General features: G+C 35.3%; 3 protein-coding genes across 4 annotated transcripts in view; 1 reads left to right on the forward strand and 2 right to left on the reverse strand.

Moving 5' to 3' along the window:
• Nucleotides 1-271: 271 nt before the first annotated feature.
• On the reverse strand, nt 272-2,805 carry LOC128233322 (complement C1q subcomponent subunit B-like). The gene is made up of 4 exons (XM_052947005.1): nt 2,652-2,805; nt 1,495-2,184; nt 1,037-1,116; nt 272-601 (listed from the first exon to the last, which is right to left on the reverse strand). Exons 2-4 carry the CDS (start codon nt 1,760-1,762, stop codon nt 272-274), a joined length of 678 nt encoding a protein of 225 aa, XP_052802965.1. The 5' UTR covers nt 1,763-2,184; nt 2,652-2,805.
• Nucleotides 2,806-4,701: 1,896 nt separating this feature from the next.
• On the reverse strand, nt 4,702-10,855 carry LOC128205073 (60S ribosomal protein L27-like). Its single transcript, XM_052906526.1, has 5 exons — nt 10,784-10,855; nt 10,336-10,418; nt 8,905-9,074; nt 5,939-6,049; nt 4,702-4,781 (listed from the first exon to the last, which is right to left on the reverse strand). Exons 2-5 carry the CDS (start codon nt 10,414-10,416, stop codon nt 4,733-4,735), a joined length of 411 nt encoding a protein of 136 aa, XP_052762486.1. The 5' UTR covers nt 10,417-10,418; nt 10,784-10,855; the 3' UTR covers nt 4,702-4,732.
• A 1,781-nt stretch (nt 10,856-12,636) lies between these two features.
• LOC128225445 (ceramide synthase 5-like) overlaps nt 12,637-23,171 on the forward strand; it is a 41,690-nt gene continuing 31,155 nt past the window's right edge. Inside the window, exons 1-2 of one of the 2 annotated variants that reach the window (XM_052935396.1) lie at nt 12,637-12,880; nt 19,637-19,763. In XM_052935396.1, coding sequence (XP_052791356.1) covers nt 12,696-12,880; nt 19,637-19,763 — 312 coding nt within the window. In that variant the 5' untranslated portion in view covers nt 12,637-12,695. The remainder of the gene's footprint in view (nt 12,881-19,636; nt 19,764-23,171) is intronic. The other variant, XM_052935446.1, reaches the window with a different exon arrangement.

Here is a 23,171-nt window from a genome sequence, read left to right on the forward strand (position 1 = left end):
TATTCTTCATAAGAATTCTTGTTTTCGGTATTTATTTAGCCTTTTCGGTAAATTAAAACAATTTAATTAATTGTGGCACTGCTTATTTGGGAGTAACAGACGATCTTTAGCCCCATTATACAACTAGTGTAAGCATTGTACCAACTGTTTCTTTGCCACGAAATGGCGAAGACTAACTCAACTATAGAGGGAAGCAACTTCGCTCTAGCAATAATTCTTATTTTATGCATGTTTGCTAATTACCAACTCTAGTTCCCAGTATACTCCTTTATTATGAATACAAATAAAGTCCAGTGAACGTGGAAAGTCTTAGGGTTGTACTGCCCTCGACGTGGCTTCCACTATGTGTTGCATCCACCCACACCTCGTCCCCCTGCTTCAGTTTCAAGATGACGGTGTTTCCGCCCTGAAGGTCTTGGTATTGGTGGTATGTGTCGACTGCCGCGTCAATCACGTTCGCGCTGTTGAGTACAAGCTCCGCCCACATGTAGTGATTGGCGTCTCGCTGGCCAATGACAAACGTGAACATGTAGGTTCCGCCTTCCGGGCATGTGAATGCACCGGTGTTGGGACTATAACCTGTACCGTCGTTGACAAGAACCTAGAAAATTGTTGAACGCAGTTTAAATGCTTTCATTTTTATTTACATTTTGATATCATTATGCGCAAAAATGAATATATATATATATATATATATAAAAACACTGTGTCAAATCGAAATTTAATAACTTCACATGTTTTTAAAAAAATACTCATAGCTTTGATACATGAAGAACGCTTTGAACATGTATATTTGTTTGAGAAAATATAGTTGCGGAAATAGGAAATCAGGAAATAGTATTTTCAATGTAAATTCCCATGCTACTGTTGTATGGTGGTCGACCATTATATCATCATTTCAGTAAATAGTTACTATGTAGAGCTGTTCAAATAGTCTATAAAACATGCACACTCATTCATCGGACGTTTGAGATGTCAATTGCATTTTAGGGCTTTAAGGACACCAGTTTCATTCTTTGCGTGAAAGTTTACTTACTTTATTGAATTTAAGTGTCTGGTGCTGTCCTAGGGTGACGTCATGGTCCAAATATGCCGAAAACGCAATACCACCGAATCCTGTGAAGAAAACAATATATCGTATAAGTAATATATAAAGCGTATACATCTAATGCTGTAAATTTGTCAAATTAGAAAACGTTTCTGAAAAGTGCCCGGTGATCCACTTGACATCAAATGGAGAAGTAGCAGTGCCAATTCGAGCCTAAATAATCGGTAGGAAACAAATGAATGACCAGTGCAATCATTTACCACTAAGGAAATAAGGACCTGTCAAAGTTAGTTTAATGAAAGAAATGTTCTTCTCCTCTGCGTTAGGGGATTATAATAATTAATTGGAGGAACGTAACAACGTAATATTTATTGTTTATTCGTTTTTAAAGAACAAGAATTTATCAAAATATGGCTAAAAAGGTAAATGTCTTCATTGATACCAACCTTGTCTGCGGCTCGTAGCTCGGTTGTGACGAGGTGTATTGCTTCCTGAATTGTCATTGTCATGCACGGGCGAATCAGGAAGAGTTGTTGTGTGCACACGATTTTCGTGGTGATAGTGGCCATCCGAAATTGCTTGACTGGTGATTTTGACCATCGCGTGATTCATTAGAGCCTTTGTGGCTCTGGTTTGTGCCATTTTGGTGATGGTGATGTTGGTGGTGAGTATGATTATGTTGATGCCTTGTATTATCTTCGTGCACACCTGCATCAGTGATCTGATTGATTTCTGATGAATGCGAAATGTGTGTTGGAGGACTTGTTATTGTGTGATCTCTACCGAGATGAATACTGTGAAGGCCAGTTATGGCCAAAAAGTGATTTTCTGTGTCCGATTTCAGATGACTGTGAGAACCTGATCTGTGAGAAGAATGGGTGCTTTGAGCTTGGTGTGAATGATTAGACTCCCTTGAACCGCCGTGATGTACATGCCCGCTACTGGGACCAAACAGCTTTTTTAACCGGATCACAGCCCGACTTGTGACCCTTGCTTTCCTGTTTAAGTTGGATATGTGTGTTTGCTGGGTATGCACGGTCCGTCGGAGGTGGTGCATATTGTTGTTCAGCTCATTGATGGTGTGTGCTTGTGTAAGGACTGTCCTCTCTAACTGTGACAGTTTGGCGTTGCTTCTCCTGAAAAAGTAAGAACATGGAGCTGAATCGCATGCACATTTTGCAATTGCCACTAAAACGTAAGCTCTCGGTGTCTTTAATGGTTTATGGCCACACTTTTCAATAAAGCACAATGAAGTAAGGTAAAATATAAACATTTTTTTAATAATTAAATACAATAAATCCCCGTTGGCTCGAACTCGCTTGGCTGGAATTCCTCGTTAGCTCGAACTACATGTAAAAAGCCGATTTATTTACACTGAAGGTAAACAATTGGCTCGATTTTTTCGAGGCTTGATGTATTTTTGCCGGTCCCTTGAAATTCGAGCCATCGGGTTTCGACTGTACCAATACCGCTATATATATAATTATTCTAATGGAACTTTCGATCGTGACTGTGATACAGAATTAGTTGTATTCCATTTTTAAGGTTTTGTTACCACTACCGTTACGCCAAAATTGAATGCATATCGAAATATTTACCATACCTTGCAAAAACTTCCAAATTTTCGAGTCTCTTAATTACATCATTTCTTACATCGTCCTTTCGGGCAACTGTAGCATCTATGTTGAATGCTAGAAACTGTAAAAAGCAGCTAAACACATACAAATGGGCTTTCATGTTTATATGCCTGCCTTTAACATGGAAGAATTGATGTCTAAATGGTCATATGATTCCTTATCGCATAGCTATAATCAGCTTGAGTGATAACACAACAATACACCGTTGCAAGGAATGTGTGCTCTGATTTTCGTTCATTTTAAATTTGATATTTGAAACGTTTGGGAGACATGGATTTATCATTACCAAACCTCTTATGAATGAGAATGCCAACGACCGCATACCGGCTAGCCTTGAAGAGGTACGAACAAGTCATTCAAAGTCAACTATCAGACATAGCTCGCGTTAAGCTTATTTTTAAAAGATGTTCAAGTAGTATTCATTTTGAACAAGAGCGCCCCGGGGCGAATCCAACGCCAGTAGGTTTTAATCCAGTGAACCAATGGGGCATAACTCAATCAGTACTAAAGCGTATGGACCTTTCTTTTCATGTGCTTATTTCTCTGGCAAAATGGGAACAAGTTGTTGTTTTTTTCGAAAATCTTGAACAGTTTTCCAGGTAAAATGTTTTTGCTCTACGACTCTTCAATGCTCAACGGCACAAAGTCTACCACATTATCCCGAGATTGTTTTAAAACGGCGGTATACATGCACACACACAACGAAAACGTCTCCCTGTCATAATCTGCAGAAAACAGTAGGCTTGATCAAAAGGCATCCTGTCCATTAAATCATTCGGATCCTGTCGTACTTGCATTATTTGATGATTGCCATGAGAATTTAATGTTCAAATTACGCGCCAGTGATTTAAAATAAGACAATATTTATGGTTAAAATTAAGGCACAAGCTTTTACCTCAAAGAAAAAAACGCCATCCTATCAGAGGCATACATCATTTTTTGAAATTCAGTTCGCATATGGAGATCTCCCATATTATAATGTAAATACTTTCTTTTCGCCAAAATAACATTAGATTCACAGGAACAAGTAAATTCACACATCTTACTGGTTTTAAATTCTAAATATTCTTCCCAGTCAACTTGCCAAACAACAGGACCAAGTTCAGTAATGAATTGCTTAAAAAGAGCTTGGTTTTATCCAAAAGACTGATGGTGCAAGTTATTCGATCTTGCAGGTTATTGAAAATGTCAAAGATGTACCCAAAAAGAAATTACATAAAAGTTATTTGGTAAAATGTCGACATTTATACGGCCTGGACTGGTGTTCATAAAGTATAATCGAGTAATTTCCCCGAATTAAGTCACCTTCCTTATACAAGAATCTCATTGGTCATGTAATATATGCGTAAAACATTCTGAAATACATGGTCATTGACCTTGTTGAAAAAGCATTCTTTTGTTTTAAAAACAACTATATTCTTTTAAACTGACCATGATTTTTAAGAAATCGACTTCAGTTAGGAAATGACTGAAGATGCTTCATGCTTCATGAATATGGCCTTAAAACTACATTCCAATATTACTGTTAAACAGTATAACCAGGTTTGGTTAAGATTTGATTGGCTGCTTGAGCTGAAATCTTTGTGGAACCAGTCTGCCTTGCCTCCGTGAATAATGAACAAAGGCACCACAAGATCATCAGATGCCAATGCTGGTCTATTTTTTTAGTCAAAAAAGCAAGTAACCTGTTGTTTTTTCAGCATGTTCGAAAAGCTTCATGAATTTTCCAGTAATGGCCAAGGTTAATTTTTGCACGACGCCAAGGATGCACAAGCTATTTAAATACCTAGACTTTCTTCAAAAAACAGACAATGGTGGGGTTAAAACTGTATGCAATGCACTCAATGCCAAGTTTGCTGCACAGCTTATGAAATGGCCTACTGCAACTGATCAGTTTGAGAAGAGATTTTGTATTTAATATTTCATAAACCTCAACTGTTTTATCTTGCATGCCAATGGATTTTAAAGAGTTGCATAATTCGAACCAGCTAGTTATCAATAAGACAGAAGACAAAATCTTAGGCATAGTTTATTTAATTTAGACAGATTAAAATCGGAGTTTCTGGAAAAACCATCTGTTTTTGCCGCTCTTGTACCTGGAAATAGAGGGAGAAAATTGTTGTCAGACAACTGTGTGTAATATGCAGTAATATTGCGGTAACCAGGGCATTTCTGCTAAAATTTGAAAAATCTTAACCCCATACAGTTTCAAGCTCATTATTAAAAACAAGAGCTGTCACAGAGACAGCGCGCTCGACTATTCCGCCGTTTTTCGGTGTAAGAATTGATAAGTTTTGGCAAAACATGCATGGATCACTGTTAGATTAGATTTCAATGCAATACATGATGTGCTGAGGTATTTACATAAATTGAATTGGAAATTATTTGAGGTGGTACGCAAACTTTAACGTTAATTCCAAGTCTAAAAAGGGGCATAATTCTTGATAGAGTTACCTCCTCCTGTGTAAAGGTTGGGGGCATGATGGTGAACAAGTGCGCAAAATTTCAAAGCCATATGTCAATAGACTTCGAAAAAATTTGAGATGGTATGCAAACTTTAACATAAGTGGTTACGCTGACACTCGGGTGACTAGGATAGCTCACCTCATTCTTCGAATAGTCGAGCTAAAAATGACTGACAGAACAATGAGAAAGGTTTAATTAATTTTTGATTACATTATTATGAGAAACAAATCTCATTTTTTTTAAAAAATATTCTTTATTTTCAACGGGGAATTGCTAAATTTATTAACCTATTTCAGGGGTGAAAGGTTCTTTGTGAGATTAAATAAGGAATTCTCCATTTACATATTTTTGTTCATCCTTCACATGCTCGTCATTAAAATTAATAGCGATAAAGTTTGTCAAACAAATATGGTGTCTCCTGATTTCGCATTTTTTTCGATGCATCCAATCTATCGTATAAAGGTTTTTAACCTCATTGTTCAAGTATTTTTTTGCCTGCATTCTATCTACGCTAGTGTCCTACACAATACATACACAAAATAATATGTTACTGCTTTGCTTGAGATTGGTGAAAAAGCCTGGCTATTTCATTAAATTCTTAATTTTGAACATGCCCTTGAATGCATCACTTAGACAGTCGTGTATGGAGTTTATAAAGCATAGCTAGCATCAGATTTGTGTGGAAACAAATGACACAAAGGCTATGACAACACCTAGAGTATCTTTCTTCGACAAGCTAAATATGTTACAGAACAACGATCATGAAAAAGTATTTAACCGTTATTACCTCTCCTCGAGCTTGGCCTTGACTTCTCGCTTTGCCTTGCGCTTTCTGGCGGGGTCCTTGAAGGCATCTTTGTTGACTGCCTGTTTGTCTAATGCAATGTCAACTGAATATCTGCAAAACAAAACAGTATGTAAAACTATTTTGTTTGCTGATGAATGATTCAATTTTGGTTTGAATAATGATTCTTACCTTGGATATATACAAATATCATTCACATAAAAACAACAAAAATCTTGATAATACTTTTATCATGACAACACCAACTGTTCAATTGACTTATTAACGGATTTATTTTGTCAATAATTAATAAATGGATTACTTGAACAACCTCTGACAATCTAACAAGTCACCAGGTTGAATGAAAGTCCCACTTGCATCATGTGTATTGATTTCCATGATACTATTTATGATAGATATTGAACAAACGTTATGCAATAAAGGGTGTCTAACGCTTGGAAAGAAGAGAAGAGGACTCCCTCAAGGGATAATTGTTCCCATGATCAGAGCTCCAGATAAACTGCATATTCACATAAAATTATTTACCCAATAAAATTAACAGAAAATGCAAGTAAAATCATATACATGCATACAAGAACACATACAAAAAAAAACAGTTGATGAATTAGCATGATTTTTCTAGTTATAATAAAATGTCACTGGGACCCTTGAAAAGCAATGTGCATTTTAAATTTTGAACACAAGTCTAATATCATTTTCGGACGTGACAGTTTTGGATATTGGAATAAAATCAAACCACATCATGGCACACTCGTGTTCAGTCTTACAGACATTTGAAACAAAATACTGGAATCAACAGAGATTGCTGGACTACAGTATGTTAAGAATAATGTCACAGAGCTGAACTGGCAAATGTTTAAGAGCAAGGATGCTACCGAAAAGGTTACGTTAAGTAACTGGTTGCAAAGCTTGCAATGATCTTGGCTTACAGAACAATTCCTTTTAACCATGAAAATTTTCGTGGATGGATCAACATGTATTCAAATGTACTGAACAATAAATAATCTTTTTCACCATGTTAAGAATCTATTTAGTCATAGGTAAGAGTTTTCTAACGGTGTATAAAATTTTGTTGAAAGTACAGTAAAACTGCCATCGCTCGAGGTCGCCAGGGACCGAGACAAAACCTCGAGGGAACCGATGTTTTGAGCGACCCGATTTTCAATTTTCCAGTTTGATATGAAATATCTTTCAGTGTATTTTAAGTTTGAAGTCGTCAAACAGACTGTTTACTAAGACACCGATTCTTTCCTGTGAAGGACGTGTTGGTGTCTTGGTATAAGTAATGGGTCCTTCATAAGATTTCTCAGGTGTTTGACAATTATTTTCTTTCATTTGGGTGTGACATTTTGAAAGTAAGGAACCCGATCTAGCTATCCCCCCAGTCATGGGTCCTTCACTAGATTGCTCAGGTGTTCGACAATTTGTAAGTTCTTTCTCATTTGCCATATTGCAAAACAAAGTGACAAGAAGGAATTCTTTTCAGAGATTCCGATATTGGATCGATATGGTAGTGTTTTAATCATATTTTTATTACTCATTTAAATTTCTCACAATTAACTTTTCGTCATTAACTTGTCATAATTATCATCTCAAATGCCCATATCAAATAATATCGGTCATGCGTTAACAGTGATTAACGGTTTTTCACACCTTATCAAATTGCCTTTTAACTGTCATTGCAATTTTTACAACTTGCGAAAATTTTAACACCTGGCAATTGTTTATTTTGGAACACGCGTTCGGGAAAAAGTGTGAAATTATTACCTCGAGGAGCCATAAGGTTTTGTGCACGATTTGTGTACTTGGGACCGAGGATATTGCTCGATTGCTCGACATAATTAGGTTTCGAGGCAGCGTGGGTATATTTTATAAAAAAGTAGAAGGAAAAAAGTTCGGGACCAAGCTCCGACCTCGAGGGAACGCCGGTTCTCGAGCGACTGCTTGTTCGAGGGAACGCAGTTTCACTGTACCTAATTCATCTCAAAATGAGTTGATATCGAAAACGAAATACACAATTAAAATAGCTGTTAGCCAATGCAAATCAAAAGTGGTCGGTATTTACCCAATTGCCCTTAAAAGTAATCTGGTGATCTGTATGATTCAAAAGGAAGAAAGTGACCGTCATCAAAGTTTTACTTCGCCCATAAACTGTGTTGTATTGTAACTGCCTTGTAGAAGCTTCAATGTTGAGTACAGGGTTCGAATTTAGACTCGCATACTCGCAAAATGCGAGCGACATTTGAAAATTGCGAGTGACTTTTATTCAAGCTCGCAAAATTCTGCGAGTGGCTTTTTCTAGACCACAAAATGTTAAAAGAAAAGTAGAATAAACATGAACTTAACTCCGCTATGTAGTTGAGTGTAAACAGCCTATAAGTGGCATGTTTACACAACCAGTACAAAGAAGACAGTACGGAGTCACGCTCTAGTAAGTTTCCAAAATAGAACAAATACGGAAAAAGCCGAGTTTTATTACGAATCTTTCTGGGATGCTCCGAGGCATGCATAAAACAAAGTGAATTAAAATGATGTAATCGCCTAACTCAGTCATTGGCTAAATTTAGCCCAACTGTCAAAGTTTTTGTTATCAAAATGCGGCCAGCATCTGATGAGTCTTTCCATACTTCCCAGAAAGAATAAGCCATCAACAAGTTCTAGTAGTCGAGTCACTCAAGATTGATACTTTTTAATATTCATAATATGTCTTAGGTGTAAATTTCTACTTTAATTAGACAATATAATTATAAGGGAATAAAGCAAATGATAAAATTGCAAGTTGATTTTTCATTTTGCGAGTTGCCTCAAAAAGCACTCGCAAAATTTTGCGAGTTCTCCTCAAAGTTAAATTCGAACCCTGGAGTATAAAATGCATTTTACTTAAAATAAAAAATCGAGGTTCTTCTGTCAGAACGAGAGGTAGGAGAGTTTATTTTACGTTGAATTACCTTGTGGGCATCAAGTGGTTGTAGTTGTACACTCGAACAAAGGGCTTGACCTTGGACCTCTGCTTGATTTTCTTCTTGCCCATCCCCCGGGTCACTCGTCGTGGGTACCGCTCAATACCAGCCACAAGAGCATGTCCGTATGGTTTGTCTGATGTACCATCATCGTAATTCTGCATTACAAATATTGAAATAAGTCACATTTTGTTAACATGACAAGTTTATACTGTTCATACCGTATATTTTATTTATATTTTCACTTGGTAGCCTCTGTAGCCGAAAATGTTACTCCTTATGTTTGAAGTCTTATACTTAAGCATACACAGCCAAACTTTTAGAACTTTGTTAAAGCCATTTTTCAAAACTTTGTAAAAAATAACTATGTGATGAATAACGATATTGTAGTTGACTTCAAAAAGTTTAAATATCTTATCATGTGCGCATGAACAAAACAAGAACAGCTCAAACAGTTCTCTTCAATAATAACTAGCTCTAGAAATGATTTTACATTACTGCATGTTAATGTTACAAAAATACTGTAGCGTGTGTGTGGAGGTAAGAAGTAGCTGCCAAGTTTAACTACCAACCATGCGTTGCCACCGCGGGAGAGATTGCGTCATCGCTGTGTATCGCAGTGATTTATTCCGCGGTAGCCAATGCGGTGGTGTGTTAGCACCTTGTTCACTTGATTCTACTTTCGAAAACATGCATTCAGCATATGGTAGGGATGCGGCTTACAAGATATGCATGTATTTTAACAGGTACCGTTGATTGTAAATTGTACCATGCTCACAGAAAGGGTTTCACCCGATTGCGAAGGTAAACAATCACATCCTCAAAAATTGATAATTAGGTCGCTGGAAAATCGAGTGCTGGTCAAAGAATTTTCAGTAAATTGACAGCTACCTTAATTTAACACTTCACAACCCCATGCACAGCCTAGACTCTACGCAGTGGAACACAAGAAAATTTAAAGAAATGAACACGGTGGGCGTTAAGCTTATATAGAGGGATATAGTGAAAATTAGATTAAAAAGATTTTGCTACTGTAAGGAAAAATCGCAGAGATGTGCGAAATTTGCAACAAACTGACTGGTAGTGTATCTCAGTAAGCGAGCCTTGCAAGTGTTAAGGTAGTTGAGGTTAGAGCCACGAACAGAGCAATCTTTTCCTCAACCATAGTTTTCTGTTCAGAAGTAAAATGCAAGCATGCCTGGATTGACTTCACTAAATGCCTGGATTGACTTTTAACTAAGATCAGCTTTGAATTATATGTAGTACTTGTGGTACCGCCGGGTTAGCTTTGTAGGTAAGAGGGTTGTGCTAGTGTTTCAGCGGTTGTGGGTTCGATCCCACACTTGGCGCAATTGACAGTTTACCTTTCATGCATGCCATCTTAAGGATAACGCGTTGTGACAAACTTTATTAATGTACCTTGACAATGACGGCTTTTCGTCCAGCAAATCTTCCTCCAAGGACTAAGACCACCTTGCCAGATTTCATAAACTTGCCCATGGCTGAAAAATAAAGTGGTTGTTTTATATTCCTTTCATTTTCATACATTGTAAACATTTACCGAGAAACTATTACAACTTACATAAAAGCAAATAATTCGCACAGATACATATTAATGTTCCAACACTTGTATAAAGACAACATTTGCATCGACTTCCTATCGCCATAAAACGAATAAAAATCCTAACTAAAAAAATAAACAATAAAAGTTAACATGGAAATCGCCCTATTGCTTGACATGCCACGCATAAATAACGAAACTTTCAATGATAAGGGATTCTTTCCTGTAATTATGCCATACAAATTCGTATGACAAGCCTTGAGATCGGTCAATTACGTAGGATATTAAATGACTATGTTTCCATACTTGCGTTATGAATGGACGCTAACCGGAAAAGGAAGTGCAAGTAAGACTACTCGTTTTACATCCCGCGGTGAAACTACAATGCTAAACCGGTTTGATATTTAAATTTGATGATATATTGCCAATTAACTTTTTTTTAAGTCGAATATAATATTATTATTTGTGTATTTTACATTCTGAACCAAAGCTTTTGAAGGTGTTAATACACATCTGAAATAAGGTTGTGGTTGCACCAGCTAACATTTTGAATAGTATTAGTGAAACGTCAGAATTTCTATAACGAACAGATCAATTGTGTTAAAAAACTTAATTAAGCACATCGTAGTTAAGAATGGGAGTATGATGAATTATTGTTTATAGTTTGAGACATATGATATGAAGAAATACCATGTTAAAAAATCAAAGTATGGATATAACAGTAACAGTTCGGCACCTAACGTCGTACAAGTGAACATATATTTTAGGAAAATGTAAATGCAAAATTGAAATAACTCTAATAAGTAAAATATGGCTTTATTGTAAGCATATACGAATGTGTATTCTGACGGTTTTAAAACGAACTAGCTTATTGTGGGTGTCATTTGAAATGGTTATGTGAGTTGTGAATGCAGATGTAAAATATATAACGAAACAAATATAACAAACAAGCATTTTTGCCCTTAAAACAGTAAAATAGGCTTTTTCACGTCCGATTACAGTTGAAATAAAAAGCTAAATTACAATATATATATATATAGCTAAGTCTATATATATATATATATTGTGTTTTTGTTATTTATTTAATTTTAGGTTACCAGTAAGCTTTTCAATTATTAATACCAGGCATCAAACCTTTAACAATACATCCAATGGCACGTTAAAACGAAAATCGTATTTATACTTCCTATACCGTCATGTCTGAATTCATGTCTCACTGTCAGTCTTAATTTATGTGTCCACATAACAGGAGGACGTGAGTTAAAATCTGATATGCTTAACTCTTTTAAAATTGCATTCTCCCATAAATTATGTTCATAACAAATCTAAAAATCATTTTGCCTTTAATTATTGAATGAGAGCACTCTTTAATTGACTTTAAGACCTCTCTAATTCAATTAGTGACCTTTTTCTCGCGCCACAATCAAATATTTGCCACCAATGAATTTAATCAAGTCAGTATGTTTATTCTCTCAAATTCGTGTACAACATGAAATTTACAACGACGATGTTATGCACAGGCTCCACTGAAATTTTGAAAATATAAGATATTAACATTTTACCATATTTTAAATTCAAAATTTATATTAAATATATATCTATATGTAACCGGGTATATGATGTATATAGCGGCACTTATACTGTCTCGCTATAGAGCTAGCTTTTATAGCGACGCGGTATAGTGTCCGCCTGCAGAGCAAGAGGTCGTGGGTTCGAACCCCGACAGGTGCACATAGCAATTTGTGCAGTCTGTTACATATATAATATGTATAAGAGTTATTTAACAGTTTACGCAATCATGGCAATGAGAGTAGTCACTTGTTATCAATGTTCAATTCGAGCATCAAGTATATGTGTTAAAGAAAATATTGTTTAATATATTCTTTAATATAGTAATATAATACTAACATCAAATAATAATAAACCCACTTAAATCAATTAAAGAGGTCTTCAATTGATTTAAAGAACTCTGCCAAACATTTGAAGAGATCTCTAATTATTTAAAGAGCTTTTCACGTAGATTTGCTTATCAAGGGGGAGTCACTGCGGTTAGGATTGTAAATTTAATCGATAGTTTGTTCTTAAATCAAACGCAGATAATTTGGAAATCTTTTGATATCTCCATTGCTTCTCAAAGTTGGTTCCCAGCCTGGTTATAAATGAGTTGGGCCGAGAATCAAAATAACTTTCGATCTTGAGTCGGCTATTTACACAAAAAATGAACTTGTGGGAGCGGATCGGCTCCGTTATTTGGAGTGAATGGTTTTGGTTCCCCGATAACGCGACGTGGAAATCACTGGAAAATAAACCCGGCAGTGGCGTATATTACCCTCAGACATCAGATTTGCTATACTCGTTTGGAATCGCCATCTCTCTCTACATCATTCGGCTTCTTTACGAGAAGTAGGTCACGTGAGATCACACCATACTCATTTGTTATTTTTAATTAATTGTTCTGAGTAATGATTGTTAACTTGATTTCTGTAATGCTTTTGTTTTGTTTCTGAAATGCAGTGTATATCTGGGCTTTGCTATCAGTGGTTTGCCAGACATGTGCACTTCAGTTCTATAGATGTAGATTAATGTTTTTGTAATTTCCCCTCCCATTGTCATTATCATTATAGTAAAAGTACAGTACCTTTGAAAACACTGATCACAGTTACTACTCCTCCCCGCTGTTTCTACTACATCTTTTGACATTATCGGCCTCTTCCATTGTCAAATTTACTACTATCACACAAATCTGCTGTCAACTAGTCCAAATAATTGTACATGCCAGATATTTTTTTTTCGATTTTTTATATGGCAAATCCTTCACATACAAATTGTTTGGTGCCATTTTCGGCCATTCATTCTGATTGGGATCCTGGATTAAAGCATATTATGTCTATATAAGATCCTAAAAACAGGCCATATTACCGTTATGTCATTTCATATAAGTTACATGCATGAAGTTCACAGATGCAAAAGTGTTACCTGTAGGATACCTGTAGGATGATTTTGGGTTCTGTATAAGGACTTGTGCCCTTTTTAAACCCCTCTTCGTCTAAACTTGTTTCGTCACGATCTATCTTCGGAGCTCATAAAATCTTATCGTGTAAAGGTTGTTGGTAACAGTTATGAGTATATATGATTAAATTACAGCTGTCCATAGACAACTTTGATACAGGTCTCAAAACTGGTACAGCATGTCTCCTTGCCAGTGGCGGTCCAACCTTACTTTAAATGATTCTACATCTTCAGCATCTATCACATGTTGAGGCAAGTCATTCCACACTTGTATAACACGACGAGAAAACTGGTGCTGGCAGAAAGTGGTCCTAAATCTGGGTTTTTCAAGCTTTAAGTTATGCCCTCTTGTTGATGAAGCGTAGCAAAAGAATCTTTCAAAGTCACAATCATCGATACCTTTTACAATCTTAAAAGTCTGTATAGCGTCTCCACGCATTCTTCTATGAGCAAGAGTGGGTAATTTTAACTGCTTGAGCCTTTCTTCATATGACATATCTTTTAGAGATGGAATCAATTTTGTAGCCCTCTTTTGTAGTCTTTCTAAACTTTCAATATCTTTTCTCATATATGGGTGCCAAACCACATTCGCAAACTCAAGATGGGGTCGGACCATAGCTGTATACAACTTCATGAAAGTGTACTTATCCATGAAATCAAAAGTTCTGTTGATTATAGATAATATACTGTTTGCCTTGTTTATCTTTGTAGATATGTGTTTATGAAATTTCAAGTCCCTTTCAAACAATACTCCTAAATCACTCTCTTCTGTAGCAGATTCCAAAGGTATATTGTTCATTAAATACTTCTTTTCAGGATTATTATACCCATAGTGTATAATTTTGCACTTATCAACATTGAATGTAAGCTCCCACTTTTTAGCCCAATCACACAATGAATTCAGGTCATCCTGAAGGTTGTCGGAATCTGTTGTTGGGGCATACACTTTCGTGTCATCAGCAAACACCTTGATACTTGAGTTAACTACCTCTGTGATATCATTCACGTAAATGATAAAAAGTACAGGTCCTAAAACACTACCCTGAGGCACACCGCTATCAACATTTCTCCAATCTGATGTACATCCCTTGACCGATACACATTGTCGTCGATTCGCTAGGAAATCATCTATCCACATCAGCAAATTGCCCCTGATTCCAAGAGAAGATGTTGTCTGTGTCATTTATAGGTATGATTATTACCCATTGCGTCACCGTTGTTAACCCACCCGTCACTGCTAATAATCTCTACTGGGTTTGTTGTTACTTTCTCCAGTCATCTTTTACAACATCATACCCATTCTCCTTGTAATGTATGTTATATCAAACTCATTTTAAATTATATTGTTGTTGCTACGCCTTGTGTCGGTTTTAGGAGTACCTTTGTCATCATGACTTTTCTATCCTGAGGTTATTAAAATTATTAAAATTAATCCGCAAATATAGAAGATACAAATCCACTAAAGTGTTAGTAAAATGCACAATTCTTAGGCTAAAGATTTATTTTAGCTTACAATCACATTGACCAAGGTTTTATTTAGTCTCATTTGTTAATTCTAGCAATCTCTCAATAATCATAACAGTTTTTTGCGATATATTGTCACTTTTCACTAGAAAAAAAAACTGTAAGCCTACTCATGGATTATGTTTAGCTGAAGGAACGCTTTCCCTTGCATGCATTATTTACAAGATGGCTACAAATGCCAGATTTACTGAATAATTGTGTAGTTGTGAAATTCGCATTAAAAATAATAGAAAAAGCAAGTATTTTAAAAAATAAACAGGCAACAAAATGCATACAGAAAAGAAGGTTATGCAAATTCATTAAAATGGTTGCATAATGAATTAAAAAAAAAAAATTGTCGAATTCGGTTAACTCGCTTTGGAAAAGTTATTTTAACCTCAGTTAAAAATAGATCATGATTCATTGTTTCTGTGATAAGTGGATCATTTTCTGGAAATCAAAGGCCTCATCGTTTGATTTTAAAAAGCTTTCCATTTAAATTTTCATGAGTAAATATGATGCTGTTATACTTTCATAGACGGAGGCATGTAGAACTTGCTAAAAGACGATGGAAAATAGTAGTAAAGCCTCAATCAAACTCTTGATTATTTGATTCCACTGCGATCTGAGAAGTAAGTCTTGGACATCTTAGATGATTTAATAACAGACACTGTGATGCTTATGCCATAGGAGGATCAATAATTTATCAAATTGTCAACGAAATTTGTTATGGCAAGTCGAACGCATAATTTTAAATATCATACAGATTTATTTTGGTATGTGCACTATACAACAATTTTAAACATGTTTTGCATTATTAAGTTTGTACCTGTTTTTATTTTCTTATCAAGCTTATAAAAGACAATTGTTCATTGTTGATAATCAATTATATATGGGGTATTAGACACTTGAAAGTACTCATTAATAATGTGAAATAACCAATTTATTTCAAAAGTGTGGGGTGATACTCAATTTCATTGGACATCTTATCGGTGTTAAACTCTGCATGCTTTGCAAGTTAGGTTTTGGGCCAAGATTCCACATGATTTTTTGTTGTAAAAATCTGATACATTCATCAACTTAAAAAGCGCTGACAAACAGATTTTCATAAATTGTTCTTCCCCTGAGAATTGAAACTGTTGAAATTATTCTTTTTGGAAAAAAGTTGAATATTCTTGTCATTTTTTTACATAAAGCAGTCAACCATAGAATAACATTTACATCATTAAATTCTCTCATACATGTATGCGAGTTTTGGTAACTTGAAAACAGTTGGGGGCATTTAAATGACGTTTTCTACTGAAATATAAGTAGAATATATTTGTAGAAGAACTGAAATCTCTGATGTAACTTTGGATGCTCATCGCATAGCAGCAAACGAATGGTCGTTATGCTTATAATAATCTAAGACCAATAATTTATGAAATGGGTAAATTTTGTCTCAAAACCTGTATTTTTGTCAGAGTCCAGTCAGAATTAGCAACAAACGAAGAGTTGTTTTGCTTAATTATCTATGACAGATCATTAATGATAGCGGTAAATTATGTCTCAAAATCTGTAAGCCCGAAAGAGGAAACATAACTCTCTTTTTTTTTTGCCTTACAAGTATCATTGCACGATGTAAAAATGACATTATAAAACAAATAAGTGCGTTATTGAAGTGATGTTTATTACGAAATCATATATGTCTTTTAAGTCATTTAATCAGGCTTAAACCAGGAATGTATTTAATAAAAGGGTTATTAGTACTGCCTTTTGATCTGGAATGTCATTTTTGACTCTCATGGATGTTTGCAGATATTCATATACGGTATATGAAAATATCCAATACAGGTAAATAAAGCCGCCTGTCAAGCACAATGTTGTACAGTACTGATTACCTTATTATACCCCCCAAAACAAAGTTTGGGGGGGGTATACTGGAATCGGGTTGTCCGTCTGTCTGTCCGTCTGTCCGTCCGTTTTTTTTTTGTCCGGGATTCATCTTTGTCGTTATTGAACAAATCTTTTTCAAACTTTCAGATATTAATGGCCATGATGTAAACTTGCGCCTCTGTGAAATTGGTATGGGTCACATGACCCTGACCAGAGTTATCTCCCCTTGATGTGTTAAAGTAGGCAAAATAAGCCCTGTCCGGGATTCATCTTTGTTATTATTCAACAAATCTTTATCAAACTTTCAGAAATTAATGGCCATGTTGTAAACTTTCGCCTCTGTGAATTTGGTACAGGTCACATGACCCTGACTGGAGTTATCTCCCCTTGATGTGTTAAAGTAGGCAAAATAAGCCCTGTCCGGGATTCATCTTTGTTATTATTCAACAAATCTTTATCAAACTTTCAGAAATTAATGGCCATGTTGTAAACTTTCGCCTCTGTGAATTTGGTACAGGTCACATGACCCTGACTGGAGTTATCTCCCCTTGATGTGTTAAAGTAGGCAAAATAAGCCCTGTCCGGGATTCATCTTTGTTATTATTCAACAAATCTTTATCAAACTTTCAGAAATTAATGGCCATGTTGTAAACTTTCGCCTCTGTGAATTTGGTACAGGTCACATGACCCTGACTGGAGTTATCTCCCCTTGTAGGCAAAATTAGCTTTGTCCGGCCTAACTCCAGGGCAAACAACCTAGACATGGAGGGGTGGGGGGTATTCGTTAGCCTATGGCTTACAGTTCTAGTTTATTTAAAAACCCAGTAACAGCCATAGATATACATATACATACTCTTTAATTAAATAAGTTGTCCACAAATTTCTGAAACCATGGCAATGTAGATATGCAATTATTTTGACGCTTATATCCTACTGAGGAGCATTATTATTTTCCATAAAATGACAAAGGCTTTGCAAATTTCTATTTGCATCTACTAGGGATTTTCTTTACTAATATTATATCGACCAGTCTATAGATATTTCTTGTGTATGAGATCATATGAAAATCTTAAGTTTGATCATAGAATTGCTTGAAATGCAGAGCAGTTTAAAGCTGCACTCTCACAGATTGTTTTGACAACTTATTTTATTTTTTGTTTTGGAATGAGTCAATTTTTGCTTAAATGTCTGAAAAACTAGGGGTACGAGACTGCTGAGAAAAGATCAGATTACAGTTTTTTTCATATTTGTGTTTGAAAACTGATGTTTTATAATGGCAAAAAGCATTACTAACGCTTTATGAAAAAAGAATTTTTCGGCAGTTTTCCACACAATTGAGATGTCTTTTTTATTGGGAGTATAGATAATCTTATATGACTGAATTGAAGGCATTGATAACAAATCATCTGATTCTGAGACAAAAACTAAAACAAATGTCAAAACTGTCAATCTGTGAAAGTGCAGCTTTAAATTTACAATAGCATTTTATGTTAGGTTATAAAATCATGCCATGTTTGAACATACTCTTTTCATCCTCTATGTGATAGCATAATTATATACAATTGAATTCTAAATTTAAATCATCTAAAAGTTATAAATTTTTATTTCCCAGTCTGTTTAAATAACAAATAACACATACAAGAAAACCACATGTTGCTTCTATTGGGTAGGACAGGTATCTAATTGCTAAGTAAACACTTGGTACGTCAATGAATTTGGATTCTTCATTATTTTTATCCATCATTTCAATGCTCTCTCTATGCAAACTACAGACAACGGGAACCTCCCTTGCTCGCCCAAAACGAGCTAACCGGATAAGGCAGAATTTTAAGACGTTTTTTGTCTGACACCAAGAGCATGTTTCAATACAAAATTTTAAGTGCAATTTTATCTAACTTGCTATGTACAGATCACAATACTTTTTATGTAGACTAAAAGCTTACCATCTATGCCAGTGGGATCACCAGACAGATTTGCATTTATTAAGAAGAGGTCTTGCAATAAAAAATCCATTAAATAACTTGCAACTGCCTGTTTTTCATTTAGTCAATGGAAGGTTTTATTCATTGTAGTATGAAGAAGCTTGCGCATGCCTGCCGGCTTAAGAGTAGAGGCATTTAGTGCTCAACTCATAGTTATCATTTAATTTTGGTTTGCTAAACAATTCAATGGCGCTGGGCTGTGCATCCATCCTAACTGTTTAGAACATCAAAAATTAAACCACTAACTATTACTAATATATATAGTGAGAATTTGATTTTTTTTTTCCTCCAGTATCGATTCTAAAATTAGCCAGTTATTGTAAATTTTACCAGTTACCTTGTAACAGCGATGTACATGTTGTTAAAACTTCAGATGGGCATTTTGGTCAGAAAATTAATTCCTCAAAATTTTAAAAGAATGTTAATTGAAAATTAAATACTTAACTACTTAATTTTATATACTGCAGTTTCATTTGACTCTTTTAGTTAATAGATCATGTTATACTTATATTACTATCAAAGCTGCACGCACTGGTTTAATTAGATGTTACAGAAATGAACTATGGTGCTTCAGGTAATGAGTGTTTTTGCATAAAAATAAATTGAAAATTATAGAAATGTGAGGATTTTTTAATTCATTTCCTTCTATTAAATTACCCATTGAAGAAGAGCATAATGCGTAATAGCGTTCAGGCCGATCCGATTATGACTGAATTAATTCAGGGTCTAACTCTTTTCTGAACTTGAGGATATATTTGTATTAGAATTGACAATGTATTCTGTTTTTCAGGGTTGTGGTTGCACCGTTTGGAGTTTATTGTGGAATCAAGACTGATAGACCGAGGCGCGCCCCTCAAAATGACGTGCTGGAAAGAGAATATAAACACAAAAGACAACCAGACTTTTCACAGTTACAGGTTTGTGTCTTTTACAGGCTGTAATACACAAATTTTATTCAACTGATATGATTTGAATAAAATTTCAATTAAATTTATATGGTTTGGTTATAGGTGTTTTATTGTTGGCATTTAATTTATATGGTTCCGTTATCCGTGCATAGTTATTGGAGAAGGTTTCTAAATATAGCACACATTTACTTTTTCTTTGACTTGCATACAATCTGAGTTTCAAATTCTAAGACTATTTGGGGTTTAAAACAGTGATTTTTCTTGCTGAAATGTAATGCCCCATAAAACATTGTCCACTTTTCCCAAAAATTGAAAATATATTCCCGATTTGTTAGATACAGATTTCGTGAATGAATTAAGAACTTCGCTTGGTGGTAACGTTGTATCAGGATTCAAACAGCCCTAAATTAACAGAGGAACCCCAGAACCTCCAAGTCAAGTGCCTCAACTGTTACACCGTAATGTTTGGCAGAAAATTAGACAGAAACAGAAAATGCATGTTGAGTTCAAGCAAAAATTAATTAACGAATGACGGGGAAACAAGATTTTATTTCCTGATGTTTTTAGTGCTCATAGTTGATTTTGTGAGTAAAGTTTAGTTTTTAAAATTAAAACAATAGATGTAAAAGCTGATACTATAAAATGTACTTATATATAAATTGTTGATATTAGGTTTGTAAACTTTGTGGAACTACACATTGGTCTGTGGAAAGTTTGAGAAACCAGCAATCAATCGTCTTTTGACGTTTGAAATGCGCACTTTTTCATGATGTGCCTGAAGGGATATCCCTGTAACACACATACAACAAAGGCAAATTTTTGAATGTATACGTACCTGACTTCTCGAAGGAACACTTGATTTCAACTGATGGTGTCCTTTCGTGATCTCTTTAAAATATCAATCATTAGTGTGGAACCTTGAGGAAGAAATGTATATCTTGAAAACGAACAAGATCTTTACAAGACCTGCTGCAGATCTGATTCAGTTAAGTGCATGAATACAAAAGTAAAGCATATATATTTGCTGATTTAACAGCTATTTTGGCATGATTTTGTATTTAGTCAGAATCTTTTCCCCGATTTGAAGGTAAAGGCAGTTTAAATTATTTCCTAAACAATTGCTGAGTGAATTGGTCATGATGACATTTGAATTCTAGGAAAAAGTGTAGTGAAAGCTGTTCTGTGAATAAGGGAAGGGCAAAATTGTCATATAATTGTTACATGGACTGATGCACTTTAAAATAGGCCTGGATGAGTCACTTCAGCTTGCATATTTCATAACTATGATTGAAGCTTGAGCTTAATTCTGAGTCCCTGAAGGCCAAAAAAAATTGGTTTGGTTAGGGTTTCATCCTGTTCAAAAACAAGGAGGGTTACAGGGGCGGATCTATGATTTGATGTTAGAGGGGGGCGTAAGTTAGAGGGATGTAGGCTTTTGATTTGCCCCTCTCCCTTCAACTGAATTTTTTTTTATGTTTTGCAGCGTTTTTCCCATAAGAAAATTTTAACAATTTCTAGCCCGAAATGGTGCATTTTGGGCATATTTCATTACTCTCTTCTACATTAAAATGAAATCGAAGGTGGCACCTCCCCCCCAAAAAAACAACAACAACAACGGTATGGTCAACCCCTATTATTTCATAAATAGGGTCTGCATTATAATTTTTGTTCAAACATGACAAACATTCTGCTGCAGTCTTCGAAATTCAAATTCAACTGAGCAAGCCGAAATTCTAACCAGTGGTTCGGAATTAATACTCTTTGAGAGCTTTAAATGTGTTGGCATTATACAATTTTTTCAATCACGGCTGCTGAAAAGCTTAATTACCAGGGCAGGCCATAGTGCAGGGCTTGTTGGCATGTGCTTATTTCGATCATTGCTGCTGTCATTTATGATGCACAAACACTTTTAAGAATAATGGTAATGGATCCTTAGGTAAACAATGAGTACAATTATATGTCTCAAGATGCACCCACACAGCTACATGAATTAGTTTATTACAGTCAGCAATTTGGATTGAGCATCCTTCAGTGTAATTGATTTCATAGGGCATGCTGACAAAACAAGGCTAGTTTGGTAGGGAACTCATTTTTTTTATTTAATGGTTTTCCTAAGGCCAAAAAAAAATGGTTTGGTTAGTGTTTTTCAAAAATAGGTAGGGTAGGTAGGCTTTTTATTTTAATTTTTATTAGGCTTTATTTAAGAACGTTATATTCATCATTGGAAAATGGTGTAAAAGTAATCTTCTGTATTGTAGAGCGTTCAATGTTTTAAACTTCATATTAGATCACACTTAGAAAAAAAGTTTGGTTTTTCAATTTTTTTACCAACTGACTAGAAAAACGGTAGGATCAGCACCTATTCCATAGTTAGTAGTGTTTTAGCTAAAGCGGAATGGAAGGGCGGCCCGCCCTGCCCTTTTTTGACCCCGCCCCGTTGGCCCTTTTTACACGCCCTGTCATATTTTTCCCGCCCCCTTGCGCCCTCTGGCCATTCAGATCGTTGTTTATCACAAAGTTACGCCCTAAAAGTATTTCATTGGTCAATGTCTCCGTTTCCTAATCTGTCACAGATCAGTGCGTGCTAAGGCACACGACCGTCATCACCGCGGGTCGGATTAATGGTAATTCCCGCTTATAATCAGGGTGCTAATTGCTGTTCATTATGACACATTATTCCTTGTCTGAGACATCGAAGTTGTACCTTTAAATGTTGTTCTTTGATGCCGATGTTGTTACAAATTTAATAAATTTAGCCATTAATAATCGGTAATCTCCTAATCACATAATTGGGTCGTCTTTCATCCAATTATCGAAACGTCCCATGTTAACCAATCAGAGAAGACACTGGTCAAATTATTAAAAGTTTGTTAAATTGCGATAGAAAAAGCGAAGAATTGATGAAAAATGTTGTCAAGCATTAGTAAACAATTGATACTTGCAGTGTAAAAACTAGGCACACTTTTAAGAATAATGTTTCGTTTGAAGCAGACGGTCATTGAAAAACAGACGGTGGCGCTAAGAAAATCAAATACTCAAAACTTCATGACCAATATTTGATAGGTTTTGTGTTGAATGTTCATAATGAAAATTTGTTTTATAATCTCAAAACTTTTTTATTTGCTTTATATAGCGTTTACTTACAGTATTTTCCTCATTTGTACGATGTTTAAAATTAGAAGATTCGGCGAGTCACCGCCATTTTGTCATAACATATTTCGGAGTTAATTTCTCGATTTTCTAGTTCTATTATTAAGAGTTAGTGAGTTTTTCATGAAGGATAGAGATTTTAAATGTCATTTTGTTTTAAAATGTCAGCAAATTGAAATTTATTTAACCAAAGACAAGTAAACAACAGCAAAGCTGAATGTGACATTCATACCCTATCCTGATAGTACCAAAACAAGATTTGCCCGC

Source organism: Mya arenaria, chromosome 1, assembly GCF_026914265.1.
Source record: "Mya arenaria isolate MELC-2E11 chromosome 1, ASM2691426v1".
Classification (NCBI taxonomy): domain Eukaryota; kingdom Metazoa; phylum Mollusca; class Bivalvia; order Myida; family Myidae; genus Mya; species Mya arenaria.

What these genes read in the sequence shown, in the direction of transcription:
- LOC128233322 (XM_052947005.1), bottom strand. Translation starts at nt 1,762, where the DNA reads ATGCAGGTGTGCACGAAGATAATACAAGGCATCAACATAATCATACTC. An exon ending in AGCTACGAGCCGCAGACAAG is followed by an intron (nt 1,117 to 1,494) that starts GTTGGTATCAAT and finishes TTTTCTTCACAG; the next exon opens with GATTCGGTGGTATTGCGTTT. An exon ending in AGACACTTAAATTCAATAAA is followed by an intron (nt 602 to 1,036) that starts GTAAGTAAACTT and finishes ACAATTTTCTAG; the next exon opens with GTTCTTGTCAACGACGGTAC.
- LOC128205073 (XM_052906526.1), bottom strand. Translation starts at nt 10,416, where the DNA reads ATGGGCAAGTTTATGAAATCTGGCAAGGTGGTCTTAGTCCTTGGAGGA. An exon ending in GAAAAGCCGTCATTGTCAAG is followed by an intron (nt 9,075 to 10,335) that starts GTACATTAATAA and finishes TTTGTAATGCAG; the next exon opens with AATTACGATGATGGTACATC. An exon ending in AACCACTTGATGCCCACAAG is followed by an intron (nt 6,050 to 8,904) that starts GTAATTCAACGT and finishes TTTGTTTTGCAG; the next exon opens with ATATTCAGTTGACATTGCAT.